The 20,717-nt window shown below is 52.2% G+C and overlaps 6 protein-coding genes across 6 annotated transcripts; 4 read left to right on the top strand and 2 right to left on the bottom strand.

The window, feature by feature from the left end:
* Positions 1–450: 450 nt before the first annotated feature.
* AAFC00_001237 (uncharacterized protein) lies at positions 451–1,319 on the bottom strand (the record flags this gene model as incomplete). Its single annotated transcript, XM_069340400.1, has 3 exons — positions 451–1,064; positions 1,125–1,184; positions 1,235–1,319. The coding sequence occupies 3 exons, from the start codon at positions 1,317–1,319 to the stop codon at positions 451–453; spliced, it is 759 nt and encodes a 252-aa protein (XP_069203868.1).
* A 704-nt stretch (positions 1,320–2,023) lies between these two features.
* On the bottom strand, positions 2,024–2,654 carry AAFC00_001236 (uncharacterized protein; the record flags this gene model as incomplete). Its single annotated transcript, XM_069340399.1, has 2 exons — positions 2,024–2,321; positions 2,380–2,654. The coding sequence occupies 2 exons, from the start codon at positions 2,652–2,654 to the stop codon at positions 2,024–2,026; spliced, it is 573 nt and encodes a 190-aa protein (XP_069203867.1).
* Positions 2,655–3,179: 525 nt separating this feature from the next.
* Positions 3,180–5,314, top strand: AAFC00_001235 (uncharacterized protein; the record flags this gene model as incomplete). The annotated part of the gene is made up of 4 exons (XM_069340398.1): positions 3,180–3,343; positions 3,419–3,662; positions 3,717–4,132; positions 4,192–5,314. The coding sequence occupies 4 exons, from the start codon at positions 3,180–3,182 to the stop codon at positions 5,312–5,314; spliced, it is 1,947 nt and encodes a 648-aa protein (XP_069203866.1).
* A 943-nt stretch (positions 5,315–6,257) lies between these two features.
* Positions 6,258–8,589, top strand: AAFC00_001234 (uncharacterized protein; the record flags this gene model as incomplete). The annotated part of the gene is made up of 2 exons (XM_069340397.1): positions 6,258–6,546; positions 6,605–8,589. The coding sequence occupies 2 exons, from the start codon at positions 6,258–6,260 to the stop codon at positions 8,587–8,589; spliced, it is 2,274 nt and encodes a 757-aa protein (XP_069203865.1).
* An 814-nt stretch (positions 8,590–9,403) lies between these two features.
* Positions 9,404–12,384, top strand: AAFC00_001233 (uncharacterized protein; the record flags this gene model as incomplete). Its single annotated transcript, XM_069340396.1, has 3 exons — positions 9,404–10,036; positions 10,097–11,743; positions 11,803–12,384. 3 exons carry the CDS (start codon positions 9,404–9,406, stop codon positions 12,382–12,384), a joined length of 2,862 nt encoding a protein of 953 aa, XP_069203864.1.
* A 2,833-nt stretch (positions 12,385–15,217) lies between these two features.
* Positions 15,218–17,594, top strand: AAFC00_001232 (uncharacterized protein; the record flags this gene model as incomplete). The annotated part of the gene is made up of 2 exons (XM_069340395.1): positions 15,218–15,819; positions 15,887–17,594. The coding sequence occupies 2 exons, from the start codon at positions 15,218–15,220 to the stop codon at positions 17,592–17,594; spliced, it is 2,310 nt and encodes a 769-aa protein (XP_069203863.1).
* Between the last annotated feature and the right edge of the window lie 3,123 nt (positions 17,595–20,717).

Genomic DNA, 20,717 nt, shown 5'->3' with positions numbered 1-20,717 from the left:
AAATAAGCTTCTTTCAGCCATCGCCGCGATAAGTCGACACGATCTCACGTGGACGATGAAATGTCCGTGTGTCAACTTCGAGTAAGAGCCTGTCAATGGCTTGTCAGTGGTGACTCGTTGGAAAGGCGAATATCAATGTGGTTCGGTCTTGATAAGCCACGACACTAATGTGCTGACATGAGTCAAGCACCTTACCTAGACGAATTTGACATTGGGAGGGTTTCGAAGCTTTTCACACGGTACCTCAAGACACATTGTGATAGCGAACGCAGATAAACCTATTTGCATCTTGGAGCCACCAAAGACTAAGAACAATACGAGATTTGATTTTCCTACGCCTCTGAAACAAGAAGTCCTAACAGTGATACATACGCTAACAAACAGAAATTATTCGTTCCCACAAGATTGCTCGTTTCCTCATGTTCTCATCCCAGGTTCTGCATCCATCACCTATACCTTGATGGCAGGCTTCGGCCGACTCGCGGCACTGATCTTGACTTTTCCAGAAGACGTCTTGTTGCTCTTAAAAGGATCACTAGGAGGAGTGGGGCCAGTCGGTGGCCTGGGCACACTGTTCAGACTCGGTCCCGTGGGAGGTTTGGGTAGTCCTGACACTCCAGCAGGCTTAGGTTTGGATGCTGCCGAGATGGTTTTCTTGCCTGATGAGGTAGTCTTTGAAGATGCTGACGGAGTCGGGCTGGCCGGGGTGCTGGCAGCATACACAGAGGGGGCAGCAGGAGTCTTCTTCAAAGTGTCATTCGAAACACCCATCGGCTTTGGCTTCGACGCAGCTGAGATTGATTTCTTGCCGTTGGTTGACTGCGGCGCCGGGAGAGCCTTTGGCTTGCCACCTGCAGGCGGCAAAGCCTTCTGAGCAGTTGAAGGAAAAGCCTTGGGTGCAGTAGATGCAGGTAACGATTTTTTGACTGCAGTTGGACCTGTCGCGGGCTTTACGGCGGTCTTCTTCGCGACAGCAGTTCCGGACGAAGCTGCTGTAGCCCCCGTCACTTTGTCGCCATATGAGTTGATATAATCGCCCCACGACTTGATGCCATTCGCCACACCTGTAATGAATCAATATTCGCAATCCTCGAGACGGAACCATGCAGAGAAGCGAAACATACCATCTCCGACATTACGACCGCTGTTCTCAATCAAGGAGCCAACGCCGCCGACAGCATTGCCTATAGTTCTCAGTATTTACGCAGCCGGTTGACCGTGCATGAAGACATACCTGCGACAGTCCCAGCAGCACTGATACCAGTGGCCAAGAGGTTGGTGGCAGTGCTTTGGATGTAGTTCGTGATGAATCCAGTCATAATAGCGCTCACGTGTATAAATTGAATTTGAAGTGTCTAATGCCACAGGTCGATTGTTAATTTTCACGTAAAAGACGCTCGATATCGCAATTGGAATGGAGAGAAGAGGTCAATGAGGCCCACACTTCCATCGATGCCAAGACCACGGTGCTGCAGCAGAAGCATCACAGAGCAGACACCAAGGGCTGATCATCACACGAGCGAGCTCGAAAACCGGTCTGGATTGCAGTTTCGTGACATCGAGCCGCAATTCGAGGAGGCGCATGAGGCTGATAAAACGGGTCCTCATGACGTAGCTAGACGATCGGCAATGAGCAGCGCGTGCAACCCCAGGCGGGCGGCAAATCGACATTCAGCAAGACCTGGGGGAAGCTTGACTTATCCAGGACAAAGCACACGGGGCATTAGACTGCCTGTCCAGGTGGGCGCAAGGTACCACATAGATTGTGGCAGACACAAGTGAGCAGACACTTTGAAGATGCACGACGTTTCTTCCGAACATAAAAAATAATTTCGTTGCCTAAACTTGACCACGTAAAGGCATAAACAAGCGCCAAAATAAGGTATATAGTGATACAAAACTGTCCCGTAACGCAAAAGATTGTAGCTCTGAAACATCCCGTACCGTCCCCTGAACCAACCCAAACCATATCATCCACTCATGAAATTTTCGATAACAGTCGAAGGAAGAGTCGGAAGCGGTTCTAAGCTCCCTGTCGTGCTTTCTCGGCACAGATGAGCGCAATTATTCTGCTGAGTTCGGCACTTTGTGCAGCGTTTTCCTTGACTATGCGCTCGTCGACGCCCTCGGTCTTTGAAAGCTCAGCGGTGCTCTTGAGCATACGGTTCTGCAAGTGTAGCATCTTCTGAAGAGTGTTGTCAAGGAACGGTGCGCTGAAAGCGACGCCGTCGGATGCGGTGTTGTCCAGGCGCATTTCGAGCTTGCGCGGTCGCTTCTTCTCTGCAGGTTCATTATCGTTGAGGGGTTGTTGCGTCTTGGGTCTGGAAGCATGTCAGTATTGTGTATAGACCGTGATTCACTCGAGGAAGGTTTCGTTACCTCTCTACAAATGTGATGCTTTCCGCCATCTCGGCGACGCGGTTGGCAATGCGATTGGCCATGATAGCGTATGCTGAAGTGACGCCGTTTGCTTGCACTTCACCTCCGGAGACTGAATGGGCTTTGGGTGCTCGGGGCGCAGGAGCACGACTGGGAGTCGGGCGAGGCTTAGCAGCTGTGGCTCCGTTCGCGCGATGTGCTCCGTTTGGTCTGGCGGCTCCGTTTGTGCGTTGGACTCCGTTGGTACGCGCAGAAGAAGATGGGACAGCAGCCATAGTATGTGGGATCAGATAGCAATGATAATGCTCGACGATGTCTTCTTACGTTGAGGTGCGATCGTGGAGTCGTAGAAAGAGGTAGATTGTCCGGTTGTTTCGACTTGAGGGATCTGAAGAGCTAGCTTGAGGTGTCAAGAACCAAAATATTATCAAATGTTTGAAAGATGCGGACGTCGAGTTCCGGCAGGTGAGGCAAGGTGACACTGCATTTCAAGGTTCAACGTCATAAGCGCATGCGGGGCCACACAGCAGAAAATCAGGGCAGAAAGCAGGGATCTGTGCAAGTCGTGGCTGGAGTATGGCTCGAATCGGGTCAACCTCATCATATTGATCCACATTGCCTCATCGTACAGTGGTACATGTGTGGTACGCTATACGGTGCAAGTGTAGAAGAACAGGGGTCTATCCAAAGATGTTCGTGGCGACGTAAAGTGCGTCGGGTGGCTCGTTCACATCTGGTCCAGAACTAGAAAATTGCGCGCCGCTGCTCAGCGCTGCGACCATTCTGATAATCCAGAGATCATGTCCGTGTCTAAACAGTCCAAGTCTGATGCTGGTGTTGGTCTAAGTACGGTGAATGGCAAAGTCGACGATGGACATCCAGCAGGTCCCGTACAGCACGGTGCTGTCGGACAAGCCGAACGTGCTTTCTCCGCCGCTTCGACGTTCCTCTCGGGTGTTTTAGCGTGAGTCTATCTCTCAGCTTTGGTCGCATTTTATCTTTAATGTCCATCAAACGCACCATATTTACATCTCGATAGGATATCTGCCTCACAGTTCATAGGTGCACCATTGAAGCTGATCGATCCTAAATTCTACGATGGGTATATGGCATGGACCAAGGAGTCTTTTGCGGTTTTGGTTTCCACCATGACTCAATGGTGGGCGCCGACCGTGGTTAGAGTTACTGGAGATGAAAGCATGAAAGATCAATTGTACCAGATGGATGACGGGAGTCTGAAGTGCAACTTTCCTCATCGCCTGGTCATGATGGCAAACCATCAGGTATATCTTGTGTCTAGGATAGCAAAATAATCGATGGGATACTAACAGTTTTAGCTTTATACCGACTGGCTGTATCTATGGTGGATCGCCTATACCAACAAGATGCACGGTCGAATTTATATCATTTTGAAGGAATCTCTAAAGAATATTCCTATTCTCGGTTGGAGTGCACAGTTTTACAACTTCATCTTTCTTGCACGCAAATGGGAGACCGACAAGCCGCGCTTCCGAAGACATCTAAAGCAGCTCAGTAATCCGAGAGATCCCATGTGGCTTCTCATCTTCCCTGAAGGCACCAACCTCAGCGCAGTGACTCGAGAGAAAAGCAAAGCCTGGGCGGACAAACAAGGTGTTGCTGACATGAAGCACCAGCTGCTTCCACGCAGCACAGGATTGCAATTTTGTCTGCAGGAGCTCAAGCAATCAACTAATTGGCTATATGACTGTACAATCGCATACGAGGGTGTAAGGTAGGCCTACTCCACTACAGATCTACAAGAGCCCGCTCTAGCCGACTAACCTGCTACAGTACTGGACAATACGGTCAAGACATTTTCACATTGAAGTCGTCATTCTTCGAGGGACGCCCACCAAAATCTGTCAATATGTACTGGCGAAGGTTTCGGATAAGTGACATCCCAATTGACAACGAGGCTGCTTTTTCTATGTGGCTGAAGAATCGTTGGACGGAGAAAGACTACTTGCTCGAGCATTTCGTCCGACATGGAGCTTTCCCGGAGGGAGACCCTGTCAAGGCCATGAAGACAGAAGCAGCCTTATTGAAACTTGCCAATGCGAACAAGAATGGCGAGAAGATGAAGGTCATTCAGCCTGTGGTGAAGACGGCCAAGTTCATCACCACTGAAGTCAAAGCCGGCGGGATTGAGGAATTCCTTGCCATTTTCGCCCCGATAAGTGCTGCGGCAACAGCGCTGTCGAGTGGACAACTGAACCCAGAGAACATCGATTTCGACGCGCTACTGAACAAAGTGGCTCAACAGCAGCAACTGAACCTCTTGAAGACTGGATCGGCTCCGAAAGCAACCAAGTCTCAAGAGATGCTTCGGGAGGCATTAACAAGAGCTTCCAAGGCCAAGGCGGCAGGACAACCAATCCCAGGTTCAACGATCGACAAGATCACAAAGAATGCCGCTCAGCATCAACAGGAGATGTTAGAAGCGATGACAAAGAACGGTCTACCCAAGACACCCAGTCCCACTCAAGGCAAACAATTAGACCCAGCAGTACAGAACATCATCGAGAACGTCCACGAAGAAACGCGACAAAGATTACTGAAGACCATGCAGCCAGGGCCAACGAAAGGGTCACGACCGGACGTCAGGAAAGCGATTCCGATGGCGCCTATGGAAACAATTGTGACGAGGCCTCTATCTACCCTTGCCATGCAGAGGGCAACGCAGAAAGTCCAACAAGCTGCAGCAGGAGCAGCAAGCAAGAAGCCTCAACAGCCTGCGAATGGACTCAAGAAGGGACCACCCGTCAACGAGCAGCCAGCGACTAAGAAGCCTTCATCGACGGTCGGCGTGAATGGTACAAAGGGGGCGCCAAAGTCCACTACCAAGCCTTCGAGCTCGTCGAAACCGACGGCGACCAAGACGGCTGCTGCTGCTGCTGCTAAAGCGAAGAAGTAGATGCGAGTTGGACCGTATGATGGTCGACGATATCTATTAAATATAGCGATGCATGAATGAATCATTCAGTGTTGTCAAGTCACTTTCTCGAAGTCATGCGATGGGTCCTTTTCACAAACGTCGAGAAATACACTGCGTAGACAACGGCACAAGTAATCTACTAAAACGAACACATCTTACGCCTGTATAGGATATAGGTCGTCACAGGCCAGTCTACGTATTGCGAGCCAGACATCCGAGATATTTCGCTCAGCTGTGACATACGAACAGGGTCGCCCTCCAGGAAAGCGTCCCCACCAGCCGAATAGGAGAAGTCGGTGAGAAAGGGCAAGATCAAAAGAACCTCAAACTACTGGAACGATCCCGTGGACGAGCCAGCTAGCTGAAGAAATTGGAACACGAGTCCCTGATCAGCAAGAATCGACGACGAGGTTTCATTCCCATCTTGCTTGAGAGGAAGGAATCACCCCATGAAGTGTGCTTATACTAGTTCTGCGATGTGACATTATTTGACTGTGTAGATCTAATCTTCCAGCGTTTCTGCCCCTCGGACGATCTCAACGGTGACCAGGGGCCAACGTAGCCGCCAAGAGATTTCGCTCGATATGTACTTGTAGATGCAAACCCCGGCTTTCTCGGGCCGAAAGTCAACTCGGACCCCCCTTTGTTGTCACGAGAAAACAACCAAAACGCTCCAGCTTTGTGGACTTTACGAGACCCGCGACGTGTGTGTGCGGGATCGACGTAGGTCGGTTTTAACCAGGACCACTACCTCTTTCTCCCGTCAAGCAGTGGTCGCTCTATCGAGCATTTCTCGTTCCTACGACCGAGCTGGGAGTTTCTTGTCATTAGGTACATATATATTTAATTCCCTCCTCTGGGCATGCTCTTTTCCATTCGACAAACTCTTTAGTTCAACCACATCCCGCATTCTTTCATCGCGATGAGTGTTCGCGTGGTTGCGCGTCTTCGACCACTGCTCGAGAATGAGTTGGAGAAGGACACGATAGTAGAGGCTGTCGCTGCCTCTGCTGATTCGGGAGCTGATCCGACGATTGTTCGCATTCCGAACCCAAAGAATGAGGCCGAGGCGTATTCTTTCGTCTTCAACAGTGTATACGACCAGCAGACCACTCAGCAACAGATCTTTGACCATGAGATTGCACCCACGGTCAAGCACCTATTCAAAGGCTTCGATGTCACGATATTTGCATATGGCGTTACTGGAACAGGTCAGCATTGACGACGTCCAGCATGAAATACACATACTGACTGAATTACAACGATCAGGTAAAACACACACCATGAAGGGTGGAAAGGCTCTTGCAGATCGGGGTGTGATCCCGAGACTACTCAGCGCAGTGTACCGTCGTAGTCGAAAGGTCGAGAAGGATACTGAAGGAAACACACAAGTCGAAGTCACCATGAGTTACTATGAGATATACTGCGACAAGGTGTTTGATCTGTTCGACGACAAGAGGTCACCTGCTGGACTGCCGATCCGCGACAATGGTGGCAAGACCGTAGTGGTTGGCTTGACTGAGAAGCCATGTGCGACTCTCAAGGAGTTCGAGCAGCTTTATGATCAAGCTAATCTCAATCGATCCACTTCGGCGACCAAATTGAATGCAAGCTCAAGTCGCTCGCATGCTGTTTTGTGTGTCAAAGTCGTCCAAACCACTGGTGATCATGTCAAGATCAGTACTGCCTCTGCGATTGACCTGGCAGGTTCCGAGGACAACCGGCGAACGGAAAACGGCAAGGAGAGAATGGTAGAATCTGCAAGCATCAACAAGTCGCTCTTCGTGCTCGCACAATGCGTCGAGGCTATCAGCAAGAAACAGTCCCGCATCCCATACCGTGAGAGCAAGATGACCCGCATCTTGTCCTTGGGCCAAAATGATGGCTTTACTGTTATGATCTTGAACCTTGCGCCAGTTCGCAGCTACCATCTGGATACTCTGAGTTCTCTCAACTTCGCGAATCGCACAAAGAAGATTGAGGTCAACGAAGTCGAAAACAAGCCCTTCTTCCGTCCAGGCTCGAAGCAGGAGAAAGCGGCCACAGTTTCATCTCTCCAGGCACCTGCTGTGAACCGTCAGCCATTACGTCCTAAAGCTGTTTCACACAATGTCATTGCCAAAGAGCCACCGGCCAAAATCGAGAAGCCCATCAAGGCCTTCTCTGTCTATGCTGACAAGGGCCCCACGGTCAGCCGCCCAGGACATCTGGCAGGACAAGGTCATCCTCGCGTCCTCCCTGACTCCCAGAAACGCAGCAGCAGCGAAGCAGTCCCAACGCTGAGCCGCCCTAGCAAGCTCATGCGACCCAGTGAAACGGCTAGCAAGCTTGTTCGTTCAGCTCCGACAGCCATGACTCAGCAATCGATTGAAGAGCTCATCGAGCGTAAAGTCTCGGAGAAGTTGGCTGAAAATGCTCTGAATATGAAGCTTCCTCAAAGTGCAAGCGCCGAGATTCCTGCGGATGTACAAGCACGACTGGACGCTCTGGAAAAACGTATCGGCGACAAGGAAAGTGAGAGGGCAGAGGGACTGCAGTATCTTCTCATGGCGAAGCAGCACACGGTTCGAGGCGAAGATAGCAGCGCCTTGAAAATGTATCAGCTGGCGTTGCCTTTCTTTCCCGGAAACGAGAAATTAGCTCAGAAGATGCTGAAGGTGCAGAGCAAGATCAATCGCAAGGCACAGGAGAGCCGTTTGTCGGCATCCGCTGGGGGTGTGAGGTTGCCTGACCTTGGTGAGACGGACGATCACGAGCAGTACGAGCGATCGTCCAGAGCGAGGCACACAAAGGACGACGACGGTGACGATGGCGAATACCAGCACGATTCCGAGGCATACGAGGAGGATGGGGCGGAAGAAGCCTATCGTCGTCAACATACAAAAGCTCGAAAGCCCCGACGCCAGCTAGGAGTTTTCCGGGACGATGCAGTGGCAGAGCAGAGGGGCTCCGTCGACGCACTTGAGTCGGGTGATGAGTATGCAGAGACTGCTGGGAGCACACAACAGACGCCACGGTCACAGCACATTCTAAAAATCATCAACACTAGAGACATCGCGCAGATCAAGTTATTGCGCGGTGTTGGAGCAAAGAAGGCAGAGATGATAGTGAACTGTCTTTGCGAGATGGAGGAAGATGCGGAGCAAGAGTCAGGAGAAAAAGGACGGGCAGGTGTCATCCGGGATCTTGATCAACTGGGCCGACTGAAAGGTGTGGGGGTCAAGGGAGTAGAGCGTATGCGTCTGGCGGTATAGATCAGGGACGATGGGAAGTGGTAGAGGTAAAGACCAAAGCGATGGCCCAGATGGGCTTGTTGTTCGCTCCTTTCATTGCATAGCGTGGCGTTGGTGGGACACAGAAACTAGGTACAGTACCTCAGCTAGGACAATGCTCAAGCATATTTCTGCAAAGTGGTCGACAAAATACTCGTTTAGGAAACTGCTGTGCAGCAGAACTTTCCGCGCTGTCTCGCTCTCGTGCTTAATTTTGTGATTCTACCTGATATGTGACATACAGCAAGGCGAGATAAGGTAAGGTATCTCTCATGTAGCTGTGTAGCAAGATGCGAGTCTTCGACCGACCCTCTCCACATGACGTGCAGGGTGGGATGCGGCACACGGACGTCTGTGATTGGTCGAAGCACAACAGCTGGCACAATAAAGCCTGGACCTCCGTCTTCGACTACTTGTATGGGGTATAGACGATATACTTGTGGGAAACAAGGAGCGACCTATTTCTCCTTGTCATTCTGTTGTTATCGTCATACGTGTCGAACTGACACTCCGTACAAGGCAGCCTCACCACAAGGCTTTTCCAGCTCATCCAGCCACTTCTCAATTGACGGTCCTTGCAGTGTAGCAATTAGTGAAGCTCACACATAGGAACTCAGCAGGGCATCAACAAAGGCGACAACCAATTGTCTGTCTGCCTGCAGCATCCTCGACTTAATTCGGGACATAGAGCTCGCATAGCAGTCTATCCGACGCATCTCTTGTCAGATCCACCTCCCTATATCAACGCCCCAGCGACCACAATAGACCGCGGTCTGGCACGCGTACAGCACTGAACATGGCAAGCAACCAACCTGGATACCCTCCTCAGGGATACCAAGATCAGGCACAGTATGGCCAAGATGGAGCACAACCCTATGACGGTGCAGCACAACCTGGATATGACCAGCAGGCAGCTCACGCACACGCTGGCGGTAAGAAGAAGCGCGCATACGCTGGTCAGGCATTCGAATTCGGCTCAGGACCCAATGCTGGCCAGCAAGCCGCCGCCGCCACTCCTGTAGCCGCCGTCTATCCCGGCGCATCACCCGCCACTGGCTATGGAATGCCTGCACAGCAGCCTCAGGCCATGGGCTACCAGCAACCTGCCTACGGTGCTGGCGCCATGCAACAGCCTCAAGGCCAATACGGCCAGCCCGGCTACCCAGACCCGGCAGCGGGTTACCAGGCACCCAACGCCGGCTACGCTGCTCCCGGCGCATCTCCAATGATGCAGGGCGGCGTGGCAGGTGTTACTCAACAATTCTCGCAGATGGCAATGGGCCAGCAACCCGCACAGCCTGCAGCGCAGCCTGCCCAGGCAGTCCAGAGACTGAACCCATTGCAGCCAGTCGATCTCAGTCTTCAAGGACAGCCTTTCCACGTCGCCGATCTGGACTTGGCTCCGCCACCTATCATTCTGCCACCAAACGTATGTGCCCAGCTCCTCTTGTGCACAACCACCGTCGTACCTTCACTAATCTCTGTCTAGTCGAGTGTGACGCCTTCGCCAGATGCCAACTGCCCACCAAAGTATATTCGCTCCACCTTGAACGCCATTCCTTCGACGCACTCTCTGCTCAAAAAGTCCAAGCTTCCTTTCGCGCTTGTGATCCAGCCATACGCGACCTTACACGACGCCGAGGACAACGTCCCCGTCCAGACAGATCAAGTCATTGCGAGATGCAGGAGATGTCGTACCTACATCAACCCTTTCGCCACTTTCCTGGACCACAGCCACAGATGGAGATGCAACATGTGTAACCTGACCAACGATGTCCCTCAGGCTTTCGACTGGGACAATGTCAAGCAACAGGCTGTCGACCGATGGCAACGCCCGGAGCTCAACTACTCTGTGATGGAATTCGTGGCCCCGCAAGAGTACATGGTCAGAGCGCCGCAGCCCCTTGTCTACCTCTTCCTGTTCGATGTCAGTGTCGCTAGTGTCAGCACCGGACTCCTTGCGACAGCGGCGAGATGCATCTCCGAAAGTCTCGACAGAATCCCGAATGCCGACAGGAGGACCAAGCTTGGCTTCATGGCCGTAGACTCAAGCCTCAACTACTTCTCGATTCCTCGTGATGACAGCGGCCAGACTGATGCCAACATGCTCGTCGTGAGCGACTTGGACGAGCCCTTCATGCCCCTTCCTGACGGTCTTCTTGTCAGCTTGGCCGAATGCCGTTCCAATATCGAGAACTTCCTCAGCAAGCTTCAAGCCATGTTCCAGAACACTCAGAACGGCTTCTCCGCCATGGGCTCTGCACTCCGCGCTGGTCACAAGATGATCTCGCATGTTGGCGGTAAGATGGTCGTTCTCTCCGCTAGCCTGCCTAACATTGGCTACGGCAAGCTAGAGATGAGGGAAGATAAAAAATTGCTGGGAACAAGCAAGGAAAGTTCACTGCTCCAGACGGCCAATGCTTTCTACAAGAGCTTTGCGGTCGAATGTTCCAAGACTCAAGTATCCATTGACATGTTCCTCTTCTCTTCCCAATACCAGGATGTCGCTTCATTGAGCAACCTACCGAGGTACACAGGTGGTCAGACTTACTTCTACCCAGCTTGGAACGCGGCACGGACAGAGGACGCCATCAAGTTTGCTACAGAGTTCAGCGATTACCTTTCCTCAGAAATCGGACTCGAGGCCGTTCTCCGAGTTCGCGCCACCACCGGCCTTCGCCCAAGCACCTTCTACGGCAACTTCTTCAACCGCAGCTCGGATCTTTGTGCATTCCCTGCCTTCCCCCGTGACCAAGCCTATGTCGTTGAAATCGCCATCGACGAGTCCATCACCAAGCAATACGTCTGTCTGCAGGCCGGTGTTCTACACACCACTTGCAACGGCGAGCGTCGCATTCGTGTCATGACGCTATCGATACCGACCACGCAAAACCTTGCGGATGTGTACGCGAGTGCAGATCAGCAAGCCATTACCGCGTACTTCAGTCACAAGGCTGTTGAACGTGCCCTATCGAGTGGTCTTGATGCTGCAAGGGATGCCCTGCAGGCCAAGGTCATCGAGCTTCTTCAGACTTACAAGAAGGAGCTTGCTGGTGGTAACATGGGTGGCGGTGGCCTGCAATTCCCCGCCAATCTGAGAGGCCTGCCTATCCTTTTCCTTGGTCTGATCAAGAACGTGAGTGTCTACAACTGTGCATATACTTCAATCATCCACTGACACCAATAAATCTCTAGCTCGGTCTCCGAAAGTCTGCGCAGATCCCCAGTGATCTGCGATCAGCGGCGCTATGTCTGCTGTCGACTTTGCCTCTACCATTAATGATCCAGTACATCTACCCGCGCATGTACTCGTTACACGACATGCCAGACGCTGCGGGTCTGCCAGACCCTCAGACGGGCTCTATCGTTATGCCCGCGCCTCTCAACCTCACATCGGCCAACATTGTGTCATTCGGTCTTTATCTCATCGACGACGGTCAGACGCAGTTCCTCTGGCTCGGACGCGACGCTGTACCCGCGCTGCTTTTGGATGTCTTTGGCTCAGACGACAAGAACGCCCTGAAGCAGGGCAAGACCAGTGTACCTGTTTTGGACAGCGAGATGAACGAGCGTGTCCGAGCTGTCATCGACAAGAGCAGAGACCATCGCGCCAAGGGATGCGGAAGCATCATTGTGCCTTCGCTGTATCTGGTGCGCGAGGACGGCGAACCCAGCCTCAGGCTCTGGGCGCAGACACTGCTTGTCGAGGACCGCGCAGACCAAGGCGTTAGCGCAACCCAATTCATTGGCATGCTCCGCGAGAAGGTGATTTCATGAGCAAGATCTTGATGTGGTGAAGACTCTCCCGTCCCAGGTCGTGCAACCGATGTACATTTCTCATTCAGAAGCACCTCCGTTGTCACCAGACGCTTGGAGGAAACACGATAAAATTTGGAGATGGCCCGATACAAAGTGTAGATTTAAAGCTTGACTTTCATACAGATAGTTGCACAGTTCTTCAATGCACCCATAAGAAAACAGTTTCAAATTCCCCTCGTGTAACGTACAGATTCCGAAACTCCCATTGTTTGCTATATTGTCTCAGGTCCGATTGTGATTGGTGTCGTGGGCTAGAACCCCGGGGAAAAGGGTTCACAAGATAAGGCTGTATTCGCCCTTGCAGATGGTGGTGTCTGAAGCCAGGCAACCTTCCACCACACCGGAGTGGGACCTGGCGAATCGCACGTGAAGGGCCCCCACCGGTACCTGATACTTGGTGTGAAAGCCACGATTCCGACAGGGGAGAGGAGAGCAAATGGTGATCTAATAATGCAGTGCTTCCCTGCCTACAACCACAGTACGCTACCTGCTTTCAGGTACTGTACAGTAGATACTTTGGCTACTCGGGGCTGATCCTCTCTACATTGGGCCGTTTAACCTTCCGAGCTACAGTGAGCACGCGCCGCTCTTCGCTCTCCCGGAAGGTTTGACAGCAACCAACACACGTACGAATACCTACAGCATCAAAAGTCAAAATGGAAACAGTGTGTTAGAAGTACATTGGAGGTGCAGAAGTGCGTGGGGTTTTTTATGCAGGTGAGTGCGTGCGGTGCATCAAGATAGCAGTAGCAGCACAGTAGCATGCATATAACAAGTGCGTAGCGCCAGCGTTTGAGCTCGGCATCTGGCAGCTGGCAGAGCGTTTTGGCAAAGAGGCACATCACCAAGGGGCAAGTCCGCCTACCCAGCTCACGGCATCACATCCGGGGCTGGTGCTTGTCAAGGAAAAAGCTACTTGTACCCTCTCATTCGTGCGACCACGACTGGTACCTGTACGGCATACTTTATAGTGACCACGACATTGCGCACGCCCTGTACCATCATCCTCAAGTCGTCTGTCTTTTCCCCCCTCTCTTTGGCCCTCCCTCCTTCACCGCTGCGGTTCGAGCTTGGGGCTAGACATGACGCCACGGCGGAACAGCCGGCCTCGCAAAATGTCGTATTGCTACTATTCTTACTTGCTTAGCATGTAAAGTTGGAACGAAGTGGGTTGATCGATTGAGCGGAGGTCGATCGATTTTTTTCATAGTGTATGAACAGGAACGGGATCACGAAATATGTCCGTTATGAACTATCATAGTGCTATATACATGTGCGTCGTCGGCGGCGCGATAAGACATGTGCACAATATCGATCGGTGTTATAGTATATGCAATAGCGGGAACCACATCAACTACCCGCAGAAGACTTGCAGCGTTGCGCCCGTTAAAGTGCCGGCTACGCCCGCGGATGGTCTCGTGAGGCTGGCCTTACTGAATGTTGTACTTTTACTGTGAAGAGACGCCGAAGACGTTGTGAGAGGTCTGATAAACGCATAGGTCTGAATCAAAGGTGGGTCCTTCAGGTGTCGAACAATGACGAGGGTGTGTCTGAGCAATCCCTCAATCGGGGGTTTGGTCGTTGGTTGCTCGGCACATGCGCATTCAGCGGTGTGTGGGAATTGGGACGATGCGCGTGTAGGGGCCATGTTCCTACATCCGATCGACTGTTGGAACTGCACAGCTGCTACCTGACCTCACTCGGACCTTTTGGCGAGAGGCGTTCCGAACACAAAAAAAAACCGTGAGCCCTTTGGGATCTACGAGATCTTCGGAGGGCGCATCTCTGTCGAGTGAAAAGTATCTTATGGTACAGTAAGGTAAGGTACCTTAATTACTGTACAAGTATATGCCTGTGATGCCGTCCATGCACACTGGCATGGAAAGAAAGCTGTGTGAAGCGTCATCCTCTTTCCACGCTCTGAGATTCCCATCACTGCACGCATTGGATGCACTATTGCTCGGTGAGGTACCGTAACTTTTCCCCCATCCCCCTGCCGCTGACCAGGCCGCGCTCCTACCCTGTTCCTGAGGTCGCCATTTGTTCAAACCGTACCTGTGTTAGGACTCTAGCCGCCTTGGCGATGGCATCTGTCTAGGAGTACATTGCGTCTACCGTTGCGCTAGGATACCCAAGGTACCGTGTCGGACGAATCAGCCCTTGAGACGGCGAGACGTCAGGATCATCGACGTTCAGAAGCCAACCCCCGCCACAGCCTTCTCTTGTCTCTTGCTTTGCTGCGCGCGATAAGCCTAGATTATCCTCGACTCTCTGACCAGCAGCTGCTTTGCTTAGGTTGCTTTGCTTAGGTTGCTTTGCTTAGGTTGCTTTGCTTTGCTCCGCCTTGCCCATCGTTGCCTCTCCTTACTGTACAGTTGCTAGCCTTGGAGACGAGGGCCCCATGTCTTATGTCTTTCCTCTTTCTCTCACGCCTCTCGATGATCTCTACTACTGCTAGATTCACAACATCATCTACATTAATATCTCTTTTACTTCCCTTGCACATGTCTTATTGAAAATCTGATGTTTGTTGCGACCGGACCCTCTACTCTACATTTTTCCCATGTCTTTTCTGGGACGCGGCCACTCGCTCTGATAGAGTCGCACCCCCGCTAACCGTCACCGCTTACTTGCCGCGAAGCGACCAGCCCCTCCGTCGTCTGTGAGTCTTTCGGGGAGGATCCAAGTACTACATCAGCGACCCCTCGGCGGATATCCTCGTCCTGGGTAATCACTCTCATCATTTTTTGATTATTGCCTCTCTTCCCTCCCTCTGCGTGCACACGCAGCCATGTCGGACAAGGACTCCGACAAGCCGACACCTTCCGTTGCTGGCAGGAAACGGAGCGGAAGTATGAGCGTCGCTGGGGACAATACGCCAACGACACCGAGACAGACCGCTCGTTTTCTTGACCGTCCCCTAAAGGAATCATCTGCTGTGTTGTCGGCACAGTCAACATCAAACACCCCGACCAAGAAGGACTTCTCATCATCCTCGATACAGGGTCAACGACCCTTACCACTCGACCCGTTCTCCCCCTCCAAGATGTCCGAGACATCTACTGCGGCGATCCGGGAATTGAGTCGGGAAGACTCGAAACATTCCGTGCGCTCGGGGCAGTCGAACGACTCGCAGGACGTCGACATGGCAGACGACGATGAAGGCCAGGATGGACACGACCGGTCGGACAACGAGAGCGTCAACAGCGACTCTCAGAACCCGCCGCATAAGAAAAAGAAGAAGGGCCAGAGGTTCTTCTGCACCGACTACCCGCCTTGCCAGCTGAGTTTCACGCGCAGCGAGCACCTTGCCCGCCACATACGGAAACACACTGGCGAGCGTCCCTTTCAATGTCATTGCTCTCGACGCTTCTCGAGACTTGATAACCTACGGTTGGTCGCCACGCTTTTCACTCATATTGCGTACATAAGTGCAAAACTAATTACGTGTCCAATACAGACAACATGCTCAGACCGTACATGTCAACGAAGACATCCCTGGAGATTCGCTAGCCGCGACGGGTACGAGGTTTCAGCGCCAAATCAGAACCGACCGCGTGCGCCCCCCGAATACTCGTCCGCGAGCGTCAACAGCAAGCAGTCATGGGGGGCACAGTCATGGAACGCATAGCCGCGGTCACAGCAGGAATCTCTCAGCCTCTAGCATAGGCTCCACCACTTCGAGCGTGGGTCTGATGGAAGACACGAGACCGAGACCGGCACCGTTGGCCATCTCGCAAGAGGGCACTCACGGCCGACTCAGCATGGAGACCTTCAACCCTGCTATGGGTCCCGCTGCCACTTCGACACAGTACGCTGTTTACCAACAACCGCCCAGCGGCTACAGCACTCCTACTTCTACAACCTTCTCTGCCGGAGCTAGCAGCCCGCAGTTCTCGTCTGGCATGCCCTCCCCACCCTCGACTTTGTCTCGGTCGTCCTTTTACAACGGTACCCGTACTCCGTCGCGCCGCCTCTCAGTCCCTTCCGGTTCGAGTATGTATCAGCAATCGAGCCATGGGGCGACATATCCGCCCCCATATTATGGTCAACTCCCTGCTTCGTCCAGCGTACCAGGCTTCTCTCACGCAAATGTGGTAGCCAGCCCGACGAGTAGTGTGTTTTCTCACGGTCGTCGGGAGTCTGATGCCGAGTTGGAATGGCGAAGGAGGACCTGGCACCCAGGGACGAACCCGAATTACGCGCCTCGACCGGCCACGAGTGGGCTGTCTTATCATCAGACGCCCGACGACGCGGCTCCCGCCATGTCATCTCAGCCGGCCGCCAGCCAGGTCACAAGACTTCCGGGTATCGAGAGCTTCGACCATGCTCCTCCTCCTCCAGGAGCAGCTCCCAAGAACAGTGCCACAAGCCCACCGCAGGGCGTCAGTCATAGCCGCTCACTCTCTTACGCCAGTGTTGGAGAAAGCGTGGGGCAAGAGGAGCGTCGACCATCTGCGTGGGAGGCTGGATTGCAGCAGAACCTCAACAGACTCGAGATCGGCCCGAGTGCGCCACCTCGAGGAAGCTGGCACCAACACTCGAAATCTTTGTCGTACATCAGGCCGACGACTGCACCTCATCTCGGCTACCCGCAGCAAACCTACCAGCAGGCTGCGCCACCAGCTCTGCAAGCACCGGCGGAGATCAGACAACCCTCGTACGAAGCGCAACCGATCCGAAGAGATTCTATGCACAAGAGACACGCATGGTATGGAGCGTCTGGTCCAGGGCTTCAGCAGGGTAGCCAGCCGATCCCGATCGGCCACAGAACTTCGCCCGAGTCGATCAGCAGTGATGGGGTGCCTACACCGTCGACCTCGCAGGGCAGAGAAATGCACCCAGCGATCCGCCACGCCAACGGAATGATAGAAATGCAGCCTCGTAGTTCCGCGCCCAACTCGATGACGGCTGAGGAGCAACATCGTATGATGCAGGGCCACTACCAGTACAAACCTGAGCCCATCCGTGCAGATTCCGGCTTCCACGCATATCCCCACCCAGCTGGTCAGATGCCCACCACATACGTTATGCATAGTGGACATGACGCTCAGACGCAACACGAGTATCACGAAGCCACCCCGCGGTCTAACAACGATATGGGGAGACTCGAAGCTTTGGTAGCGGTAGCCACGAGCGAGAATCGGGCAGTTGAGCACAGAGGTTGAGGCTTTTTTCTGACTTTAAGAACTCTTTCCCTTGACAAAGGGGTTTACCGGAGCTCAACTCAAGCTCACTATTACAATACCTAAACATCAACATATGAGATGACGAAGGACGAATACCGAATTACCACGGAGAGCGAACGATGCACGATTTGACGATGAATTGATGAAATACCTTTTTGCGTTCTTTTTATGGGGGGTTTTTTTTTGATTTGTCGGTTTTTGTTTCTAATTTTATCGGATTTGCAATATGTTTTAATCTCTTTTTTTCCATTTCTCTCTTTTGTTTATTACTTAGCGTTCTTTCCACCGCCTCTTTGATGCCATTTTACGATTCCAAATCTTCACTATACCTGTTTTTTCTTCTCCATCTTGAACATTGTCCCTCTTCAAGGCGGTCGCTTGACTTGACATTTCCAGTCTTTTTCCTTTTCGTCGTATGATATTATCCCCCCCTCTCGTCTTGTTTTTGTATCACAGCGAAGGTTTTTTCCTCTCTGGTCTTTTGTTTAGCTTGCTTGCTTGCAGGGAGGACGATTATCGGTCGGTTAGGGAAAGACACAGCATACGGACGCACGAAGATAGTAACCGTTGCGGGCTCTCTCGTGCCCTTGCTCTTTTTTTTTGTTATATCCTCCATACTCGAATTTCCAACCTCGACTACTACGGCTACTGCTGCCGCTCGAAATGCCACTTGACGATTTCTTCCCAACTTCTTTTTTGTGTACAAGATGATGCATGCGTGCGTTTTAAGCTATTCTATATTACAGTGATACCTACCACAGAACAGTCATGGTATTGAATCTTCTCTCTCTCTCTTCCAAGGGGTTTGGTGCACTGCTGTCCTTTGGTAAATACTCAATTGAGTATGATGTTTTGAAGTCATTGTTAGCCTGACTAGGTAACGAAGTGACTGAGTGGGTGACTGGACCTTTCCTTGTAATACCTTTTAAAATCTCCTTTTGCACGTTTCTTGATTTGAGGGGCTGGGCTAGTCGGTTTGATTGGGGTATGTGTTTTCATGTCTTTCTGTCCTATGTGTCGTGTCCACGCTCTCTTTCTCTCTCTCTCCCTCTCTCTCTCTCTCTTGCTCCATCTCCCAGAAGAAAGTAAACATCAAAAAAAGAAACAGAAACAGCAAACAGTGCGCGAATATAGACATCAGAACAAAAGTCCCAGCAGAAAGCAGACAAAAAGATGGTGTGGATCTTGGCGCGGTGGTGTAGAGATGAGTGAAACATCAAGAAGACAATATGGAAAGGTTGGGTATCACGCTTGAAATACTGGAAAGAAATCATCTCTTTGGAGGTTATGGAAGGAAATGGGCAAGGGCAAGACTGGTGTGAATGGCCAGGTGCGAGTGCTTCTGTGTCGCCGATGCGCTGGAGGACATGCTCCATCAATTGATGGAAGAAAGCAAAGTAGCAGGCCGTGGTGTGGATCTCTCGTACACTGTTCGACCTAGGTGTTTGTCGTGGGAGGATTCGAATCTACATCCATAGCTTCCGAGTCTGGGCTCAAGTTCCCATTGACTGACAAGGAGGAGGAGGAGGAGGAGGAGAAATGCGTCTTGGCGACTTGTTGCTCTTCGTCTTCGTCTCGTTCGTCTGTAGCCGCGGCGGCGTCGACGTCGGACATTGTCTCTTCCGGCTCTGTTCCAGCAGTCGCAGCTTGGAGACTGACGTTAGACCGATCGGTGTCCCTCGGCGCGTGTAGTCTTCGCCGAATCTTCCTGGCGGGCGGCAGCGAGTCCTGGCTCGGAGCAGCGCTTCCTCTTGTTCTTCCTGCTTGTTGCCCGACTGGCCCGAAGGTGAGCGGTGTGCTGCCCGCACTGTCTGTGTCGGATGTCGTGCTTGTGCTCGTGCTGGCGCTTGCGCTTGCGCTGGAGCTCAGGACATGGCTGAGGTTTCTCTTCTGTCCTGCGGCTTGGTTGTGGGCGCGCGGAAGTCGGTAGAGACGGCGCTCGCGAAGGATGGCGTTATTGCTGCTGCTGTTGTTGGACTTGTGCAGGTCGGCGCTGGGAGGGTGGTTCAAGGGCCGGAGATGACGCAAGCGACGAGAGAGAGAAGTGGTCGAGGTCGCCGTGTCCGAAGACGAGGAGTAGTCCAGCTGTGAGCCATCTGCATCCGTCGTCGAGTCGTACGAGTAGTTGTTAGTGCGCGACCTCGAGTCTTCCGTCTCGGTGTCGCTGCCGTCAATGTCGTCGTCGTCTTCGTTGTAGCCATAGTCGTTGTCAGAGTCGGAGTCGTCGCTCGGATACTCTTCTGTCTCGTCTGGACGGAGGATCTCTAGATTGGCAGGGTCGGGGTAGGAATATCCGTCCGGGAGTTCCTCGACGTGGAAGGTGTCGTCATTGTTGTTATCGGGGACTGTAGCCACATTATTCGAGGGTGCATTGTGCGCCGAGGATAAAGGATTTGAAAATGAATTGGTCGACGACTTCACTGACTCCAGACCGAATGAAGTGGTCGAGGTTGGTGATGCTGGGCAAAGTCCGGTCCATGTGGCGACTTGTGCCATAACCTGATGGTCGAGTGCAAGTCTCACGGTAATAAATAAGAAACCATTTGAGAGCAATCGCCGAGCAGGATTGCGACTAAGTGTCTATGTAAATGGGGTAGGTAGAACGGGTGGGGCACAGTAAAGGAAGAGTTGATTGGTGATTGTGAAATGGTACAGTATGACGCAGAAGGTCAGAGACGATGGTCGAAAGGCAGATATCAGACACAGATAGATCAGCGTTTGGAAAGCAGAGAGGCAGCGATAGATTACACTTGATGATACTATCGCTGTGAGAATCCACATATCAAAGTATGCATTGCTACTGCTGTCTAATGACTGACAGAGGAGTGAATGACATAATCCGAATGATGTTCATCTTGTTCTAGATGTATAGTATCGAAACACACTGTATATCTGTGATCGAGATCTGATGAACCAGCTTTAGTTATAAAAGTAAGACCCTTGGGTTAATCGAGACAAGCGGCCGTCCGTCAACTTGGCATTGCGAATAAACGGTCCAGGCCGAAAACCCCAAACGAGTCAAGTCAAGGGGCAGAAATGCACCGAGAGACAAAAGCCACGAGTCAGGGCCAGGACTAAGACCAAGACGTAGACGTAGACTTC

Source organism: Neodothiora populina, assembly GCF_041146345.1.
Source record: "Neodothiora populina strain CPC 39397 chromosome Unknown canker_contig_12, whole genome shotgun sequence".
Lineage (NCBI taxonomy): Eukaryota > Fungi > Ascomycota > Dothideomycetes > Dothideales > Dothioraceae > Neodothiora > Neodothiora populina.
Note: the sequence above shows the minus strand (reverse complement) of the source record. Positions and strands in the feature narration are given on the sequence as shown.